Genomic DNA, 14,462 nt, shown 5'->3' with positions numbered 1-14,462 from the left:
ATACCCCTCTCCTAAAGTTATTCACAGGATAAGGGATAACTAGACCTATAGAGAATTAATGGAACACTGTCCCTACTGTTTATTGAGGGGGGCACGTTCCCCACATTCTCGTGACCACTGGAATTTTGCAAAGGGAGGGGGCAGCTACCTATCCCACACCTGGATGTATGGTTGTGGGGGCACAATACTTTGCCTTGCCCCTCATGCTGCCCCCACACACAAGAGCCACTGGGTTTGTGTATATATGATGTATATTTATGGTGGTGTCCATGTTGCTATAATATGCTATCATTGTCACTTGAGAAACCTTGTGACAAACCTTGCAGATGTAGGTATAAACCTTGCGATGCATCTGTTTTCTTCAAGATTTGAATGCCCTTTAATCCCCGGATAAGCACATACATGCAGGAGTTCAACTAGCCACTTCTCCATCCTACTTGTGCTCATTGTGCAGGTGATAGATCTGTGTAGCAGGCAGATGTCCAGCTTTATGACTCTGCAATATGTGATTGATCCCCAACTCCCAAGCATAATGATAAGTTGAACCAAAGAACACAAAATAAAGACACAACACATTATAATCAGGTGTCAAAGGGTCCCAATTTTATTTAAAATTACATGACACTGAAAATGGCAGACCCCCGACTCACGAAGAGTCACCCTCCAGCACTCAGGCGAGGAAAAACCCCCTGTGGGGGAAACCTCGAGGGAGCCATGGCTGGAGAGTTGCCCCTCCCCTGGGCTTAGAGGGTTATACCAAACTATAAATATAATAATCTGGAAGTAAGAGAGATCTGGCTGCAATATCTGTCACCTTATTGATGGCTAGGTGGATGTATCTCTTCTTCCTCACAGACCAAGGTCCACTTCTCAAGAAGGTGTAGACATGATGAGGGGGCAGTCTAAAGCAGACCACCCTTTACCCCTGCTAGAACCTCCACATTATATCAAGGGTAGGGGGCAGTAAAGTACACAAACTCAAGGTCCTCTGGCGCATCCAAGATGGCACTGATCAGGGCGCGGTGCATTGCTTTATGGAACCTTCTTTATGACATAAGCGCCTGTCATCGCAGTGCACGGTTGCCATGGTTACTGCAGGTAAACACATCTGAAGCATTAACCCATTAATGACTGGCGATGTACTTTACTGCAGAGGTCACTAAGCACACTTGTTACCAAGCAAACAGCTTATGGTTAGGCCACACTAAGAACACTAAATAATACTGTTTGATGTGGCCTATAACAACCAATCACAGCTCAGCTTTCGTTTCTCATATAACTATGGTAAAATAAAAGCTGAACTGTGATTGGTTGCCATGCACAATTTAGACAATCTAACTTGCCCATAGCAACCAATCAGAGCTCAGCTTTAATTTTATAAGACCTTGTTAAGATATGAAAGGTGAGCTGTGATTGGTTGCTATAGGCGAATCAGACCGTGTTTTGTCTCTGGCAGGTTGATAAAGGTGCTCCATTGCTGTAAAGCTGCTTATGATGATGATGATGATGATGATGACTGAAAACACAGGGCATCAAGTTTCCCCATAATGCTTTGCAGTCTGCCCTTCCTCCATAGCTCCCAACTTTTTGGAGGGACACTTGTGGTTCACAGACATTTCTATACACTACAATTCCCAGCATTTCCAGTCACTCAGTTTAGCATCCACTGGTATACGGTTATATACGGCGGATTTGGTAACATGAAGGAGACTGCTGACAATCTAACTTAATTGTATGTGGAAAGGGCGGCCAAAGAAAAAGCTGTTGAAATGAATAGAGAAGAAGGAGGGATCCCTACCTGGGAATCCTCCAGAGTAAAGACAGTATGGGTGGCATGTAAAACTACATTTCCCAGGCTGTAATAGGAAATTGGTGATCACCTGATTAGTTAATCAATGAAGAAACTGCATTGACTGTACAAAAGGGGTTGTCAGGCTGTTTAAGGGTGCGTTCACACGTGCAGGATCTGTAGCAGATTTGATGCTGTGTTCTATTATTTAGATTTAAAAAAATCTTTTAAATAAACTGGTGCCAGAAATTTGTAATTTACTTACTATCAAAAAATCTCCAGTCTTCCAGTACTTAGTAGCTGCTGTATGTTCAGCAGGAAGTGGTCTATTCTTTCCAGTAAGACAAGGTGATATCTGTTGCCACCTCTGTCCATGTCAAGAGCTGTCCAAAGTAAGTTCCTGACATGGACAGAGGTGGCAGCAGAGAGCAACGTGTCAGACTGAAAAGAATACACCACTTCCTGCAGGCCATACAGCAACTGATAAGTACTGGAAGGCTTGAGGGTTTTTAGTAGAAGTAAATTAAAAATCTATATAACTTTCTGACACCAGTTGATTTAAAAGATTTTTTTTTAGCTTGCTATAACCTATCCTATGTATTTTAGGGGGAGCACCAGCTGGCCAGTGTCAGACTGGGGTACCTTGTGCCCTTCTGGGAATTTGATTATTGCCCCCCCTACTTACACCTGATATAACAATCACCAAACCTTTCACATTACTATAATGACCTTGCCCAGAGCTGTGTATGTGACCAGCGATGCTACCTCACTACTAGTAACTCTTCAGTCACTCTATGCAGACAGCATAACGTGCCACTTAAAGGGGTACTCCGGCCCGGCCGTATTTTTCAGATATGGCCGGGGAGGGGGTGTTTTGGATGCCGGAGGTCACTTATCTCCCCAGTTCCAGCTCCGGGTCCCAGATCGCGGCGCCCCATACCCCCATCCCGCGGCAGCTTCCTGGGCTGAGCTGCCTGGAGATGTCACATCTCATGCGGAAGCTCAGACCAGAAAGCGTCCGCAGGACGGGGGTACAGGGTGCCGCGTTCCGGGACCCGGCGCTGGAACAGGGGAGGTAAGTGACCTCCAGCATCCATAACCACCCCCTCCCCGGCCATATCTGAAAAATACGGCTGGGCCGGAGTACCCCTTTAAGTTTCTTAAAAGGAGAAGTCCCATGAAACTAACAAATCTCAGGTAGGCAGGGGGCACAGGAACAAAATAAAGAAAAATACTTAACCATTCCTGTGCCCCCGAAGCTCTTCCTTAAAGAGAACCAATCACCTGAAATTAACTGTCTCTATAATAAAAGATTCTCTCTCCCTAAGTCTATCCTGAAGATACAGACTACCTGTGCAATCTGTATCTTATGCTTTTACCTAATCCTGTATAGCGGAGAAGTAAGGCCGGGGGCGGCCATCTTGATGACGTCACAGTGGTAGTTTCCAGCGCTGAAACGCAAGGGACGTAATCAAGATGGCGCCCGGCTTTACTGCACCGCTACAGAGGACTGGGTAAAGTATAAGATACAGACTGCAAAGGCAGTCTGTATCTTCATGAAGTTTATTTCTGAAGATATAGACTGCCTGTGCAGCCTGTATCTTATACTTTACCTACTCCTCTGTAGCGATGCAGTAAAGCCTGGCGCCATCTTGATTGCGTCCCTTGCGTTCCAGCGCTGGAACGTACCACTGTGACGTCATCAAGATGGCCGCGGCCCTGGCTTTACTGCTCCGCTATACAGGATTAGGTAAAAGCATAAGTTACAAACTGCACAGGCAGTCTGTATCTTCAGGCCCAGTTAGGATAGACATACACAGCGATCTCGCGCTGTATAGCACGGGATCACTGTGTATTTACAGAGCGGCGGCAAAGGCTCATGGGAGCCCTTCCCAACGCTCGGCATGCCGGGAGCTTCCTGTCGCGCGCCGGCTCTTTTGAAAAGAGCCGGCGCGAGACAGGAAAAGAAAATGTGTATATTGTGAAAACGCGGCCATAAAAGTAATTAATTTTAATTACAAATATTAATAAATTAACAATTTTAATCTAATTATTGAAAAAAAATTAAAATTTCGCCAGTGCGCACGGGATTTATGTAGAGGCAATCCGCCTCTACATAAATCTCCGTACCGTCGGAGCTGCAGGGACATTTTTAAGTCTGGCGCAGAAAACGCTGGACTTAATAAATGTCCCCCATAGTATACAATCCGGCCTGGACCCCTAGTGGCTCTGCAAAAAACTGACATGTCAGTTTTCTGTGGCCGCAATTCATTGAATAGCGGCTGCAGAGAACCTGTCAGTTCACACATTGGAGCGTGCGGCTTGGCTGCATGCTCCATTGTGTGCAGCAGGGAATTTGAATGTGCCCGCATCCAAATTCTTTAGTAGTGGAGATCATCAATCCAGCCGGATGTTCTTTTCTGCCATTCCGTGACTCGTCCGGGTCACAGAACGGCCGGTGTCTTACGCCATGTGAACATTGCCATACTATATAAAACAAATACATCATGGCGGTATGTTGTTTCATATATCCACAGTGACCTTGGAAATATTTCATTTTATTTGAGTTATTTTATTTATTTATTTACTTTTTTTTTTTACCAAAAAGTATGACCTAAACCTAAACGACCCTTTCAGAATGTAAATTTATACAAAGGGGGAAGCAATAACACAACTGTAGAATAACTTATTTTTATTTTTTTTATATCAAGTTTTATTGGGTTTTTACATATTTAAAATGAAAAGGTAACAGGGTATGGTTAATAAAAGATCAAATTTGACCTTGTGCAGATTTGTCAGCAGTGACAGTAATAGTATAAACGATATCCCAAACAATTAGGATTAACATAGGGGAGTATTCAGATAGTACAAAAACTTTTCAAAAATAATAAACTATGACCTATTGTATCTAAAGCATTACTGCAAACTATATGTCCGTCTTTCTCTACTGATACAAAACAGTTACATTACATGAAATGCAAAATTTCAAATACAGGATATTTTCTTTGAAACATCTAAAGCTTATGATTTTTTTTTTTATTATAATCACCTTACAATGTTTTAATATATTTTAGTTAAAACATAAACTGTTAATACTTTTAACATTCATGGTGTATTAAAGATCTTGTGTCATATATGAAAACTAGTCTATATTAATACATTATGTTAAAACATATTTCAAATGTACAGGCATTTCTTAAATTGTATCATTTGAAACATATAAACTACTAATCTGAAAACTATAAACTACATTTGTTTAATAACCTGTTGCCTTTGCTTAAAGTCACACAGTCACCCCCATTATGACTTTTCTAGACAGGTGTCATGGCCGTAGCACCACTTGGCCCTCGGCCACATTGTTGCCATAGGCCCCTCCCTTCAGTGACATCATTGGGGGATAGACCCCGCCTCCCTCGATGGCTATTGGAATGGGCCGGCCTACAGTGGCGATGTAGCATCATCTACAGATAATACATTTTTTGAAACCAATTATTTGAATGGGCTGGAAGTGCAGACACTATATAGAACGATGGCAGTAATTGATTACGACTATCCAATTATTGAACATGCTCTTTATTTATGCTTTTCTAAAATATGGCCCTTTTTTCCATCTGTTTCCACATTGTTTTATTTTCTTAAAATGATGACTGTATTTAGCTTTTATTTTACTGTGTGTGGACCTAGTCTAAGGCTAGGTTCCCACTACAGGAACATACCAGAATCAATAGGGGCGGCCTTCTAGTAGTGAAGATGATGGCTGTCAATATTAAGAGACGCTACCTTTCCCGCAATGTTTCCAGAGTAAGAACACAGCCTAAAAGTGTCTTTTTAATTAGAAGCTGAAGTGTCATGGAGGCACGGTTTCTCCCCCTTACCTCCTCCCCTGCTTTCACCGATTGATGTACAGTGCTCCGTCTGACACTTAGCTGCTAACCTATCTGACATCCTGGCAATTTGCTGTCAGATTCCCTGTAACACAATAAACTAATTATTTGGCATACATTTCAGTTGGTTCTATAATACATAAGAAAATTACACATGGCCCTACTTCCTTCCCAGTATTGCATCATACAGAGTTCCAGTTATTTTGACTTCAATGTCCCTGAAGCCAGCGTCTGTAAGGAGCTTGGTGTATTCCGATGGTGTCCGTTCCTTGCCTTCTGCCATGACCACCATTGCCAGTGAAAACATCTGCGAATGCACCGGGCCGCTTTTGTCTTCATTTAAAAGGACTTCAACTATCAGCACTCCACCTCCTTAGCATTATCAAGAAAAAATACAGTGTCAGGTCTAAGGAATAATTTGGATTTTCTTTTCAAATTTTGACAAAAAAAAACAAAACAATTTTAACCCTTAGAGGACCGGGCCAATTTTCATTTTCACACTTCCGTTTTTTTCCTCCTTGTGCTTAAAAGGCCACTTGCATTCTTTCACCTAGAAACCCACATGAGCCCTTATTTTTTGCGCCACTAATTGTACTTGACAGTCTGAATTTGTTCAAAAAGGACACTGCAAAACCAGGAAAAAATTCAATGTGTGGTGAAATTGAAAAATTTGTTTTTTTTTTGTTTTGTTTTTACGCCATTCACCCTGAAGTAGCACTGTCTTGTTATATATGTCTGCCCGCTCCGTGGACAGGGTGGATACAGCCGGAGGACCGCCTGGAAAACTGGGATACAGCCATAGCCATAGGCTGTATCCCAGTTTTCCAGCCAGTCCTCCGACTGTATCCACCCTCTCCACAGAGCGGGCAGACAGTGGCAGTCAGAAGCCGAGAGTTCAGGTTCATACGAACCCGAACCTCGGCAGGTTCGCTCATCTCTAGCGCTGACCACACATGCTTCTTTATAACTTATCCATGCAATTCTGAGATTGTTTTATCAAGACATTTTTTTTAGGTAAGTGGTAAATTTTGGTGGATTTTTTTGTGAAAAATCGCAATTTTTAATGAAAAAATTACAAATTTGCATCTTTCTCAGTTTAGATTTTCTGCGATCACCATGCGGGTTTAATAATGTAATAATTGTACTGCCAGCATCATTATGCACGTGGCAATACTAAATATGTGTACTTTTTGTTATTTATTTCCACATTTATTGTTGCATTAGGGACTATGGGAGTTTTCTGTGTTTTGTACTTTATTTATTTTTTATTTGTGTGTGTGTGTGTGTTTTATATTTACTGTTCTACTTTACCTTACTGTCCCACCATGGGGACTTCGCTATTTGATTGCCTCATTACATGCAGATCTGCATTGCACTGTAATGTGCCTGTAATAGGCAAAGTTGACCAGGGTATGTGCACACTGAGGAATTCGGACAGAACCTCCATTGCGCTATTCCCAGCGCATCTCCACCCGTGTCATAAACTCAATTCTATGCACGGGCGGATTCCTTCCTCCGTCCAAAGAATGAACTTGATCATTCTTTGGACGGAGGAAGGAATCCGCCCGTGCATAGAATGGAGTCTATGACACAGGCAGAGACGCACACGGCCGCTGCAGTCCGCGAGCGGGCGCGAGCTGGGAATTCTGTGGCGGAGGTTCCGTTTAAATTCCTCAGTGTGCACATACCCTTAGTGGTGTCTGACTGCTCGGATCCTAATAGATCAGGAGAACAAGAGTCCTATTTCCCCTCTGATTAAATGGAGTGGCAGTTGGACCCAGCTGTTGCTCCATTCAAATCTATGGGCTGGATGAACCAACTTTCTCATGATTGGTGAGCAGTCAGACCCCCCACTGATCAGACACATCCCCTCAATTGTGAGCAAAAGGGGAAGGTAATGATGGCTAAAAGAGAATTCTCACTTTTACTTTAAATCTTCCTACTTTACTGCTTTTAAAAAAAGACCTTTAGATATTCTGTTTCAATAGATAAGTATTAATTTGTCATTTTATACAAATTAGGAACAAAAATATAACATACTATAAGTAAAAATTCACTGGATATATCAGTATCAGTGTGATCACACGGATATACCCAATAAATGCACTGGTCATAAATACAGGTATCAATACTTATCCTTAGCAATACCTGCCATCAATTATGAATGTTTTTTTACTTTAATTTCTAGATAATGGATACATTGAAAGTAAATGCATATCTGCTGAAATATTAAATTTTTAAAGGGTCTTTTGTTTAGTAAAGCAGTACACACATAGCTGCCTACTGGTCTATGCAGTAGCTCTTTTTTTAAATAAAATATGCAAACTAGGTGAACATTCTTACAGGGTGTACATAAACACTACCTTGGTCAAATCTTATCCCTCCAGTCACTCCCCTCTTTCTAGGACAGGGTTGTCAAACAAGCTGTTTGTAAAACTACAGCTAAAGCTTTCACTCTCCAGGCGTGACGGGAATTGTGGTTTTACAACAGCTGGAGGACTGCAGTAGGACAGCACAGAAGCTGTAGGAAGATTCAAGCTGAAAATATTTTTTCCGTATTCAGTTGTGTAAACCAGGGTTAAATTCTATGTGTTTTATAGTCTGAAAAAAAGGTGCAATATTCCTACAGATAAGCTTACCAGATCTACAAGACTGGTAAATCTTTCTCAGCAAGCCAAGGCATTTTTCTTCTGTCCAGTCATGAATAATCCTGGCCAAAATATACAGGTCGGCCTCAGGAATAGGATCATTGAAGAAGTCTCCTTTAATACAGTAGCAAAAAAGTGCAGCCAAATGTAAATGAGAACATATGTTACATATTTAATACATGTAAAAAGCTTACAGACTGAAAATCATTTATTATTCCATTAGCTCTGAAAAAGTAAAAACCTGTTTCATGCACAATAAACTTTATCACTATTATATACAGTAGGTAGATTTATATAAACAATATGGGCCCATTCACACTGAGCAAAACAGGCGCCTGACTCAGTGTCACACAGTGTCTCAATGGGATGGCTCACATGTCTCTGCTTCAGGCGCTCTCAGCTCGAAGAATTGACATGTCAATTCTTTGAGCAGAGTGCGGCGGGAGCGGAGGCACGTGAGCCATCCCATAGAGACACTGAGGCAGATGGGGGGGGGCTCCGCTGTGGAATTCTGCCTGTTTTGCTCCGTGTGAACATACCCTATTTGTGCACCAATGTCAGAGAATAGTCATTGCTAGTTTGCAACCATCTTTTATTAGCCTTCAAAGTGTCACTGCCATATTGAAAAACTTTTGACATGTCATAAAAAAACGTTGGGTTCGATAGACATTAGGGATGAGCGAACCAAACCGTAACAAACCAGATTCGTTATGAACTTTGCAAAAAGTTTGGTTCGTCACCAAACCGAACTTTGAGAAAGTTCATAACGAATCTGGTTAAAATAACAATAACAAATAAAATTACAGAAAAGACCAGGATACAAGGGATTATTACTCCTATAATCCCTTGTATCCTGGTTTTCTGTAAATAAAGGCTTTTTCAATTAAATATACTGTAAATAAATAAATTATATATATATATATATATATACATACATATATATATATATATATGTATATATATATATATATATACTTTTATTTATATATTTATTTTTTTATTAACAGTATATTTAATTGCAAAAGCATTGATTCGTTTTAATTATGCTATTGCACATTGAAAATAGCTTTTTTAGAACGAAACTTTGTTTTATTAATTAAATATTAACTATTACAGGGTGCAGTATTATTGCCAGCAACTGCTATTCACTCATCTCTAGTCCCGTGTAATTACTCACACTTTGGCTAGTTTTTTTTTTTTCATTATTTTTGCACTTTGATTTTTTCCAATTTTTTCATTGTAATAGCAACTGCAACTAAACTAAACTATACCCTATAAGACTCCCACCATTGTAGCTGCAATTATTCAGCCGTTATAGCAAGGTTCGTTTTAGGTTCGGATCATACAAATCCGAACTTCACGAAAGTTCGCCGGATGGAACCGAGCCAAACTTTTCAAAAGTTCGCTCATCCCTAATAGACATTATAAGCCTGACTCTTTTTTTTTTTACCAACACAGAATGAGGAGCAGTGGGTCCTCTCCCCGCTCGTTCTCCAGATCAGTACAGGTCTGAACATGTCAAAAGTTTTTTAATGTTATATTCTACACTTTAATGATTTACTGTCATCATAGAAAACTTTTTAATCGGTCCGGCTCTGAGGGTTTAAACCCATATTGATCGCCAGAATGAGAGGGGGAGAGTTCCATGCAGTACTGTGTATGCTCCCTGCTCTGTGTCAGCATAATCAGTCGGGTTCCATAAACTTACATTATGAGCCCAACTGATCACGTGACACAGAGCCGGACGAGGACTGCGCTTAGCACGGTCTTCATTGGTTCGTTCTCCCAATCGGTACGGGTCTAAACACTCAGACCTAGACCAATTCAAACTTTTGACATGTCTCTATGGCATGTCAAAAGTTTTTTTATAATGACAGTGACACTAAGTCAGCTTTACCACGCAGTGCAATCTACAGAATATGATTTTTTGATATTTCTACGATAGCAAGTCCATATTGCAAATCTATGAGCTCCGATTGTATAATCAGGAAAACAATACAGAAACATGAAATGTTCTTTGCTGCCATATCTTTTTTTTCTAAGTTATATATACTGCACCTTCAAGGAAATGTATCTGTTGTTCTTTGTCTGCTACAAAATGTTTCTTAGCTGTTTGCACAACCTTTGGCAGGTCCATAATGGTGACTGTTGAATCATTGTACGTAGATACAAATTGTTTTGCAAGACCTCCCAAACATCCTATAAAAGAAAAAGATTATAGGTAGTCTTCTTTAACAGTTATTTGCTATATCTACATGCTTTCTTTATTTTTTTTTTTAAAGATGTTTAAAAGGAGATCTGTCAAAAGCAGTAGCGAAATTAGGTGGGGCGGGGGGGGGGGGCGCTCCAGGGCCCACCCTGGCAGGGGGTCCACTGAGGTCTTTGGAGGTTATTGGCTATACCGCTCACTGAACTACAGGAGCAGAGAGATCAGCCATAGACTGATGTCTCTGCACCTGTATGCATATTCCAGGCGTGTTATATTCCCACAGAATATTCGTGTAGAAGGGACTTCTGTGTCATGACGGACTCCTTGCTTCTGCACTACAGGAGTGCCCCTCCTGTCAGCTCTGCCTGTGTCCTTATAATGGTGCACACAGAGCTGACAGGAGGCTCAGAGCATGGGGACATCAGATCTGCTCTGTGCCATTCTCTTCTACAGCAGCATGGGAACGATTGGTAAGGTGAGTAGTAGTTTAATTTTCTTTACTTTCACTTTGCTTAAGAAATGTCCATCCAGGAGATGGAGGACACAATGAGGGGAATATGAGGTGATGGGGGACACAGGGGGAATATGAGGAGATGGGGACACAGGGGGGAATATGAGGAGGTGGGGACACAGGAGAGATTATGAGGTGATGGGGACACAGGAGGGATTATGCGGAGATGGGAATATAGGGGGGCATATGAGGTGATGGGGGACACAGGGAGGATTATAAGGTGATGGGGACACATGGAGGAATATAAAGGGATGGAGACACAGGAGGAGATTATGAGGTGATGGGGACACAGGAGGAGATTATGAGTTGATGGGGGATGGGAACACTGGGGGAATATAAGAAGATGGGGGATAGGGGAGGACATTATAAGGTAATGGGGGATGCAGGAGATTATAAGGTAATGGGGGATGCAGGAGGAGATTATAAGGTAATGGGGGACACAGGAGGAGATTACGAAGTGATTGGGACACAGAAGGGAATATGAGGAGATTGGGACACAGGAGGAGATTATGAGGTGATGGGGACACAGGAAGAGATTATGAGTAGAGATGATGGAACAGAGTCGAAGTCCAGGTTCGTACGAACCTGCACCATCGCCTTTTGACTCCCACTGCCTTCCCGTTCCGTGGGGAAGGTGAAGAAAGCCTGAGTACCGCTTTGAAAACAGGGATACAGCCTAGGCAATTTGCAGAGAATATCGAGAAATACATCTCAATAGATGAGACCCTAATTAGTTTCAAGGGACGCTTCCATTTCCACCAAGTATATTCCCAGTAGCTGGCAAGATATGGCATAAAAGTATACAAACTTTGTGACAGTACCTTAGGGAACACTCACAGGTTTAGGGTTCATGAGGGGGAGGGACACCCACATTGAACCCCCAGAATGCGCCCTAACCCCCCGGAGTTAGTGGCAAGATCGCTTGGGAACTTATGTACCCACTGCTGGATCAGGGTTACCCCCTGTATGTGGTTAACTTCTACATATGCATCCCGCTCTTCAAGTCCCTCACTGCCCAAGCTACTGTAGCTTGTGATACCGAGCAGAAAAAACAAAGAGGCCTCGCTAGAAATCTTGTCACCGACCCCATCCCAAGGGGTGAAAGAAGGGCCCTTACCCATGAAAAACTTGTTGCTGGTCAAATATAGGGATAAACGTAATGTCCTTATTTTGACCACGATGCATGGTAACAGAACCACCCCTGTCCCTGTGCCAGGTACCACAACCATGACACTGAAACTGGATTGTATTTTGCATACCTCCCAACATTTTGGACGGACAAAGAGTGACACTTATGGGTCACTCTAGGAAAATTTTACCAAAATTTCTACACTTTTAATTCAAGGGTGCAATTACATATAGGTGATGCATTTAGTTACATTGATTTCTGCTTAGTGGCTTAATCATTATATGTGGCACAGATTATGGCACCAAAACAGTTCTGTAACACCAATAGATGCGTGTATGTGGCCATATGAACTGCATGTGTGAAAGGAGCCATAATGTCACATGATTCATCTCAATATAACAATTTTTAGGATCCATTGTGCACCACATGATTGGAATAATATGCAGGTTTGGGTCTATTATACAGTAAGAAACCAGACACTTTCTACAGCAACATAAAAAGTTTATAAATGCAAATCTAATTCCTAGGTCAAAAAGAGGGACATGTAAGGGGCAAATAGGGACAGAGGGACATGGGTCAAAAGTAGGGACTGTCCCTCCAAAAGAGGGACACTTAAGAGATATGATTCTGGACTACAATCGGTACATGGGAGGAGTTGATCTGTCTGATTAAGTCCTCAAGCCATACAGTGCAATGAGAAAGACCAGGGCGTGGTACAAGAAGCTTGTATTGCACATGGTCCAAACAGCATTGTACAATGCTTTTATGCTTTTCTCGTAAATATATTTTTATTAAATAAAGAACAATTTTTTAACAAAAATGAGGAGACTAGACGTATAATGTACATATTACAAGGCCCATGACATAGTGGCCTCTGGTAAACAGTAAGAAATGGTATAAACAGTTGGACATGTTACCTCATGCTTAGACATATAACAACTAGCCTCCAACACCTAACAAACCTAACATAACTAAGAAGAATTAACCTACAAAGCAAAGAGAAGGTGTGCAGTTATATGCTGACAGTCCAAAATGAAGATTAAAGCAGTTTAATGGAACTTAAAATATCTGGAGTTAGACCATGGGGCCGAAATCTGTTGGAAACTAGAAAAGGAGAGGCTACCCCTGGCTATGGTTTATTCGAATAAATGTGTATCACCAGTTCCAGTGTTTTTGGTACAGTAGGAGATTTACAGTACAGCAGCAGAACTATTTTAGCCATTATAAACACAATAGACAACAGTTTTCGTTGGGATACAGAGAAGTCATGTAAACCGATAAATAAAAGGACCATTTGGGGGGAACAGTGAGTATCCACAGGGATAAGTGCATAAGGGCCAGTTCACACTGAGTAAAGACGGCGTAATTTTGCGGCGGAGCTCCCCGCCACGGAATCCCGCGGCGCTCAGTGTGCTGCTTTGAGTGAATGAGAGGGTGTGCGCTTGTCCGCTGCCGCCATTCTCCACTCAAAGAACTAACATGTTAATTGTTTGAGCGGAGAGGAGAGGAAGCCGATGTATGAGCTACAGGACAAGCCCAAAGGATATGGAGAAGAAATCCTGGAGAGGCCACAACCCCTCCATCATTTTTCTGGACAGCCTGGCTACATAACAGCCAATCTCTCTAGGGCCCGTTTCCAGCCTCCGCTTGCCTACGGTACAGTTCCTGGCACAGGCAGTGTGACGTACACTACCTGTGCCGGAGACAGAGATCGCCAAACCTCTCCCTTGCAGCCGTGCGTCTCATCGGAGAGGCTCTGAGACGCTCGTCTGCTGGGCGAGCTTCCGGAGAATGAGAGAGGCTTTGGGAACTTCTGGCACCTCCATCATTCTCCCGTAGCACTCCTGGCAGCTGAGCATCTACAACCCTCTCTGATGAGATTTTTCGGGCTGCCGGGAAGAGGTTCGGTGATCTCCATCTCAGGTAGTGTATGTCACACTGCCTGCGCCGGGAGCGGTACCGGAGGTGCGCAGAGGCTGGGAACGGGCCCTAGGTGAGTGAAATGTTTGTTTTTTTGTAGTGGTCGCCCCATACAGTGGGGATGGGGCAATTTTTGAGCCCCCCCACAGTATGGGGCGACCATATCCGGCGTATAAGACAACCCCCACCTTAACCCTGATTTTCAGGGTTTAAAAACTCATCTTATACGCCAGAAAATCCGGTATATATTATTATTTCTTTACACAGTCATCAGTCGTCAGCCACACATCACTATTACACGTATTGATGCCCAGCCATTGTGGGCAATGATTTTAGGTCAAGGATAAAAGACCTTATTTACAGTTACATTAT

At 42.2% G+C, this 14,462-nt stretch overlaps 1 protein-coding gene across 1 annotated transcript; it reads right to left on the bottom strand.

Moving 5' to 3' along the window:
- Positions 1-5,833: 5,833 nt before the first annotated feature.
- Positions 5,834-12,310, bottom strand: LOC138775266 (acetylserotonin O-methyltransferase-like). Its single transcript, XM_069955866.1, has 4 exons — positions 12,301-12,310; positions 10,380-10,520; positions 8,313-8,435; positions 5,834-6,045 (listed from the first exon to the last, which is right to left on the bottom strand). The coding sequence occupies exons 1-4, from the start codon at positions 12,308-12,310 to the stop codon at positions 5,834-5,836; spliced, it is 486 nt and encodes a 161-aa protein (XP_069811967.1).
- Positions 12,311-14,462: the final 2,152 nt, after the last annotated feature.

The sequence above is a fragment of the Dendropsophus ebraccatus genome, unplaced genomic scaffold (assembly GCF_027789765.1).
Source record: "Dendropsophus ebraccatus isolate aDenEbr1 unplaced genomic scaffold, aDenEbr1.pat pat_scaffold_1438_ctg1, whole genome shotgun sequence".
NCBI classification, from domain to species: domain Eukaryota; kingdom Metazoa; phylum Chordata; class Amphibia; order Anura; family Hylidae; genus Dendropsophus; species Dendropsophus ebraccatus.
Note: the sequence above shows the minus strand (reverse complement) of the source record. Positions and strands in the feature narration are given on the sequence as shown.

Bases quoted from the DNA above. Each gene is read 5' to 3' on its own strand.
- LOC138775266 (XM_069955866.1), bottom strand. The intron at 8,436-10,379 runs GTGCAGTATATA...ACTGTATTAAAG, and splicing joins ACAGATACATTTCCTTGAAG to GAGACTTCTTCAATGATCCT. The intron at 6,046-8,312 runs GTAAGCTTATCT...GATAATGCTAAG, and splicing joins TTACCAGTCTTGTAGATCTG to GAGGTGGAGTGCTGATAGTT.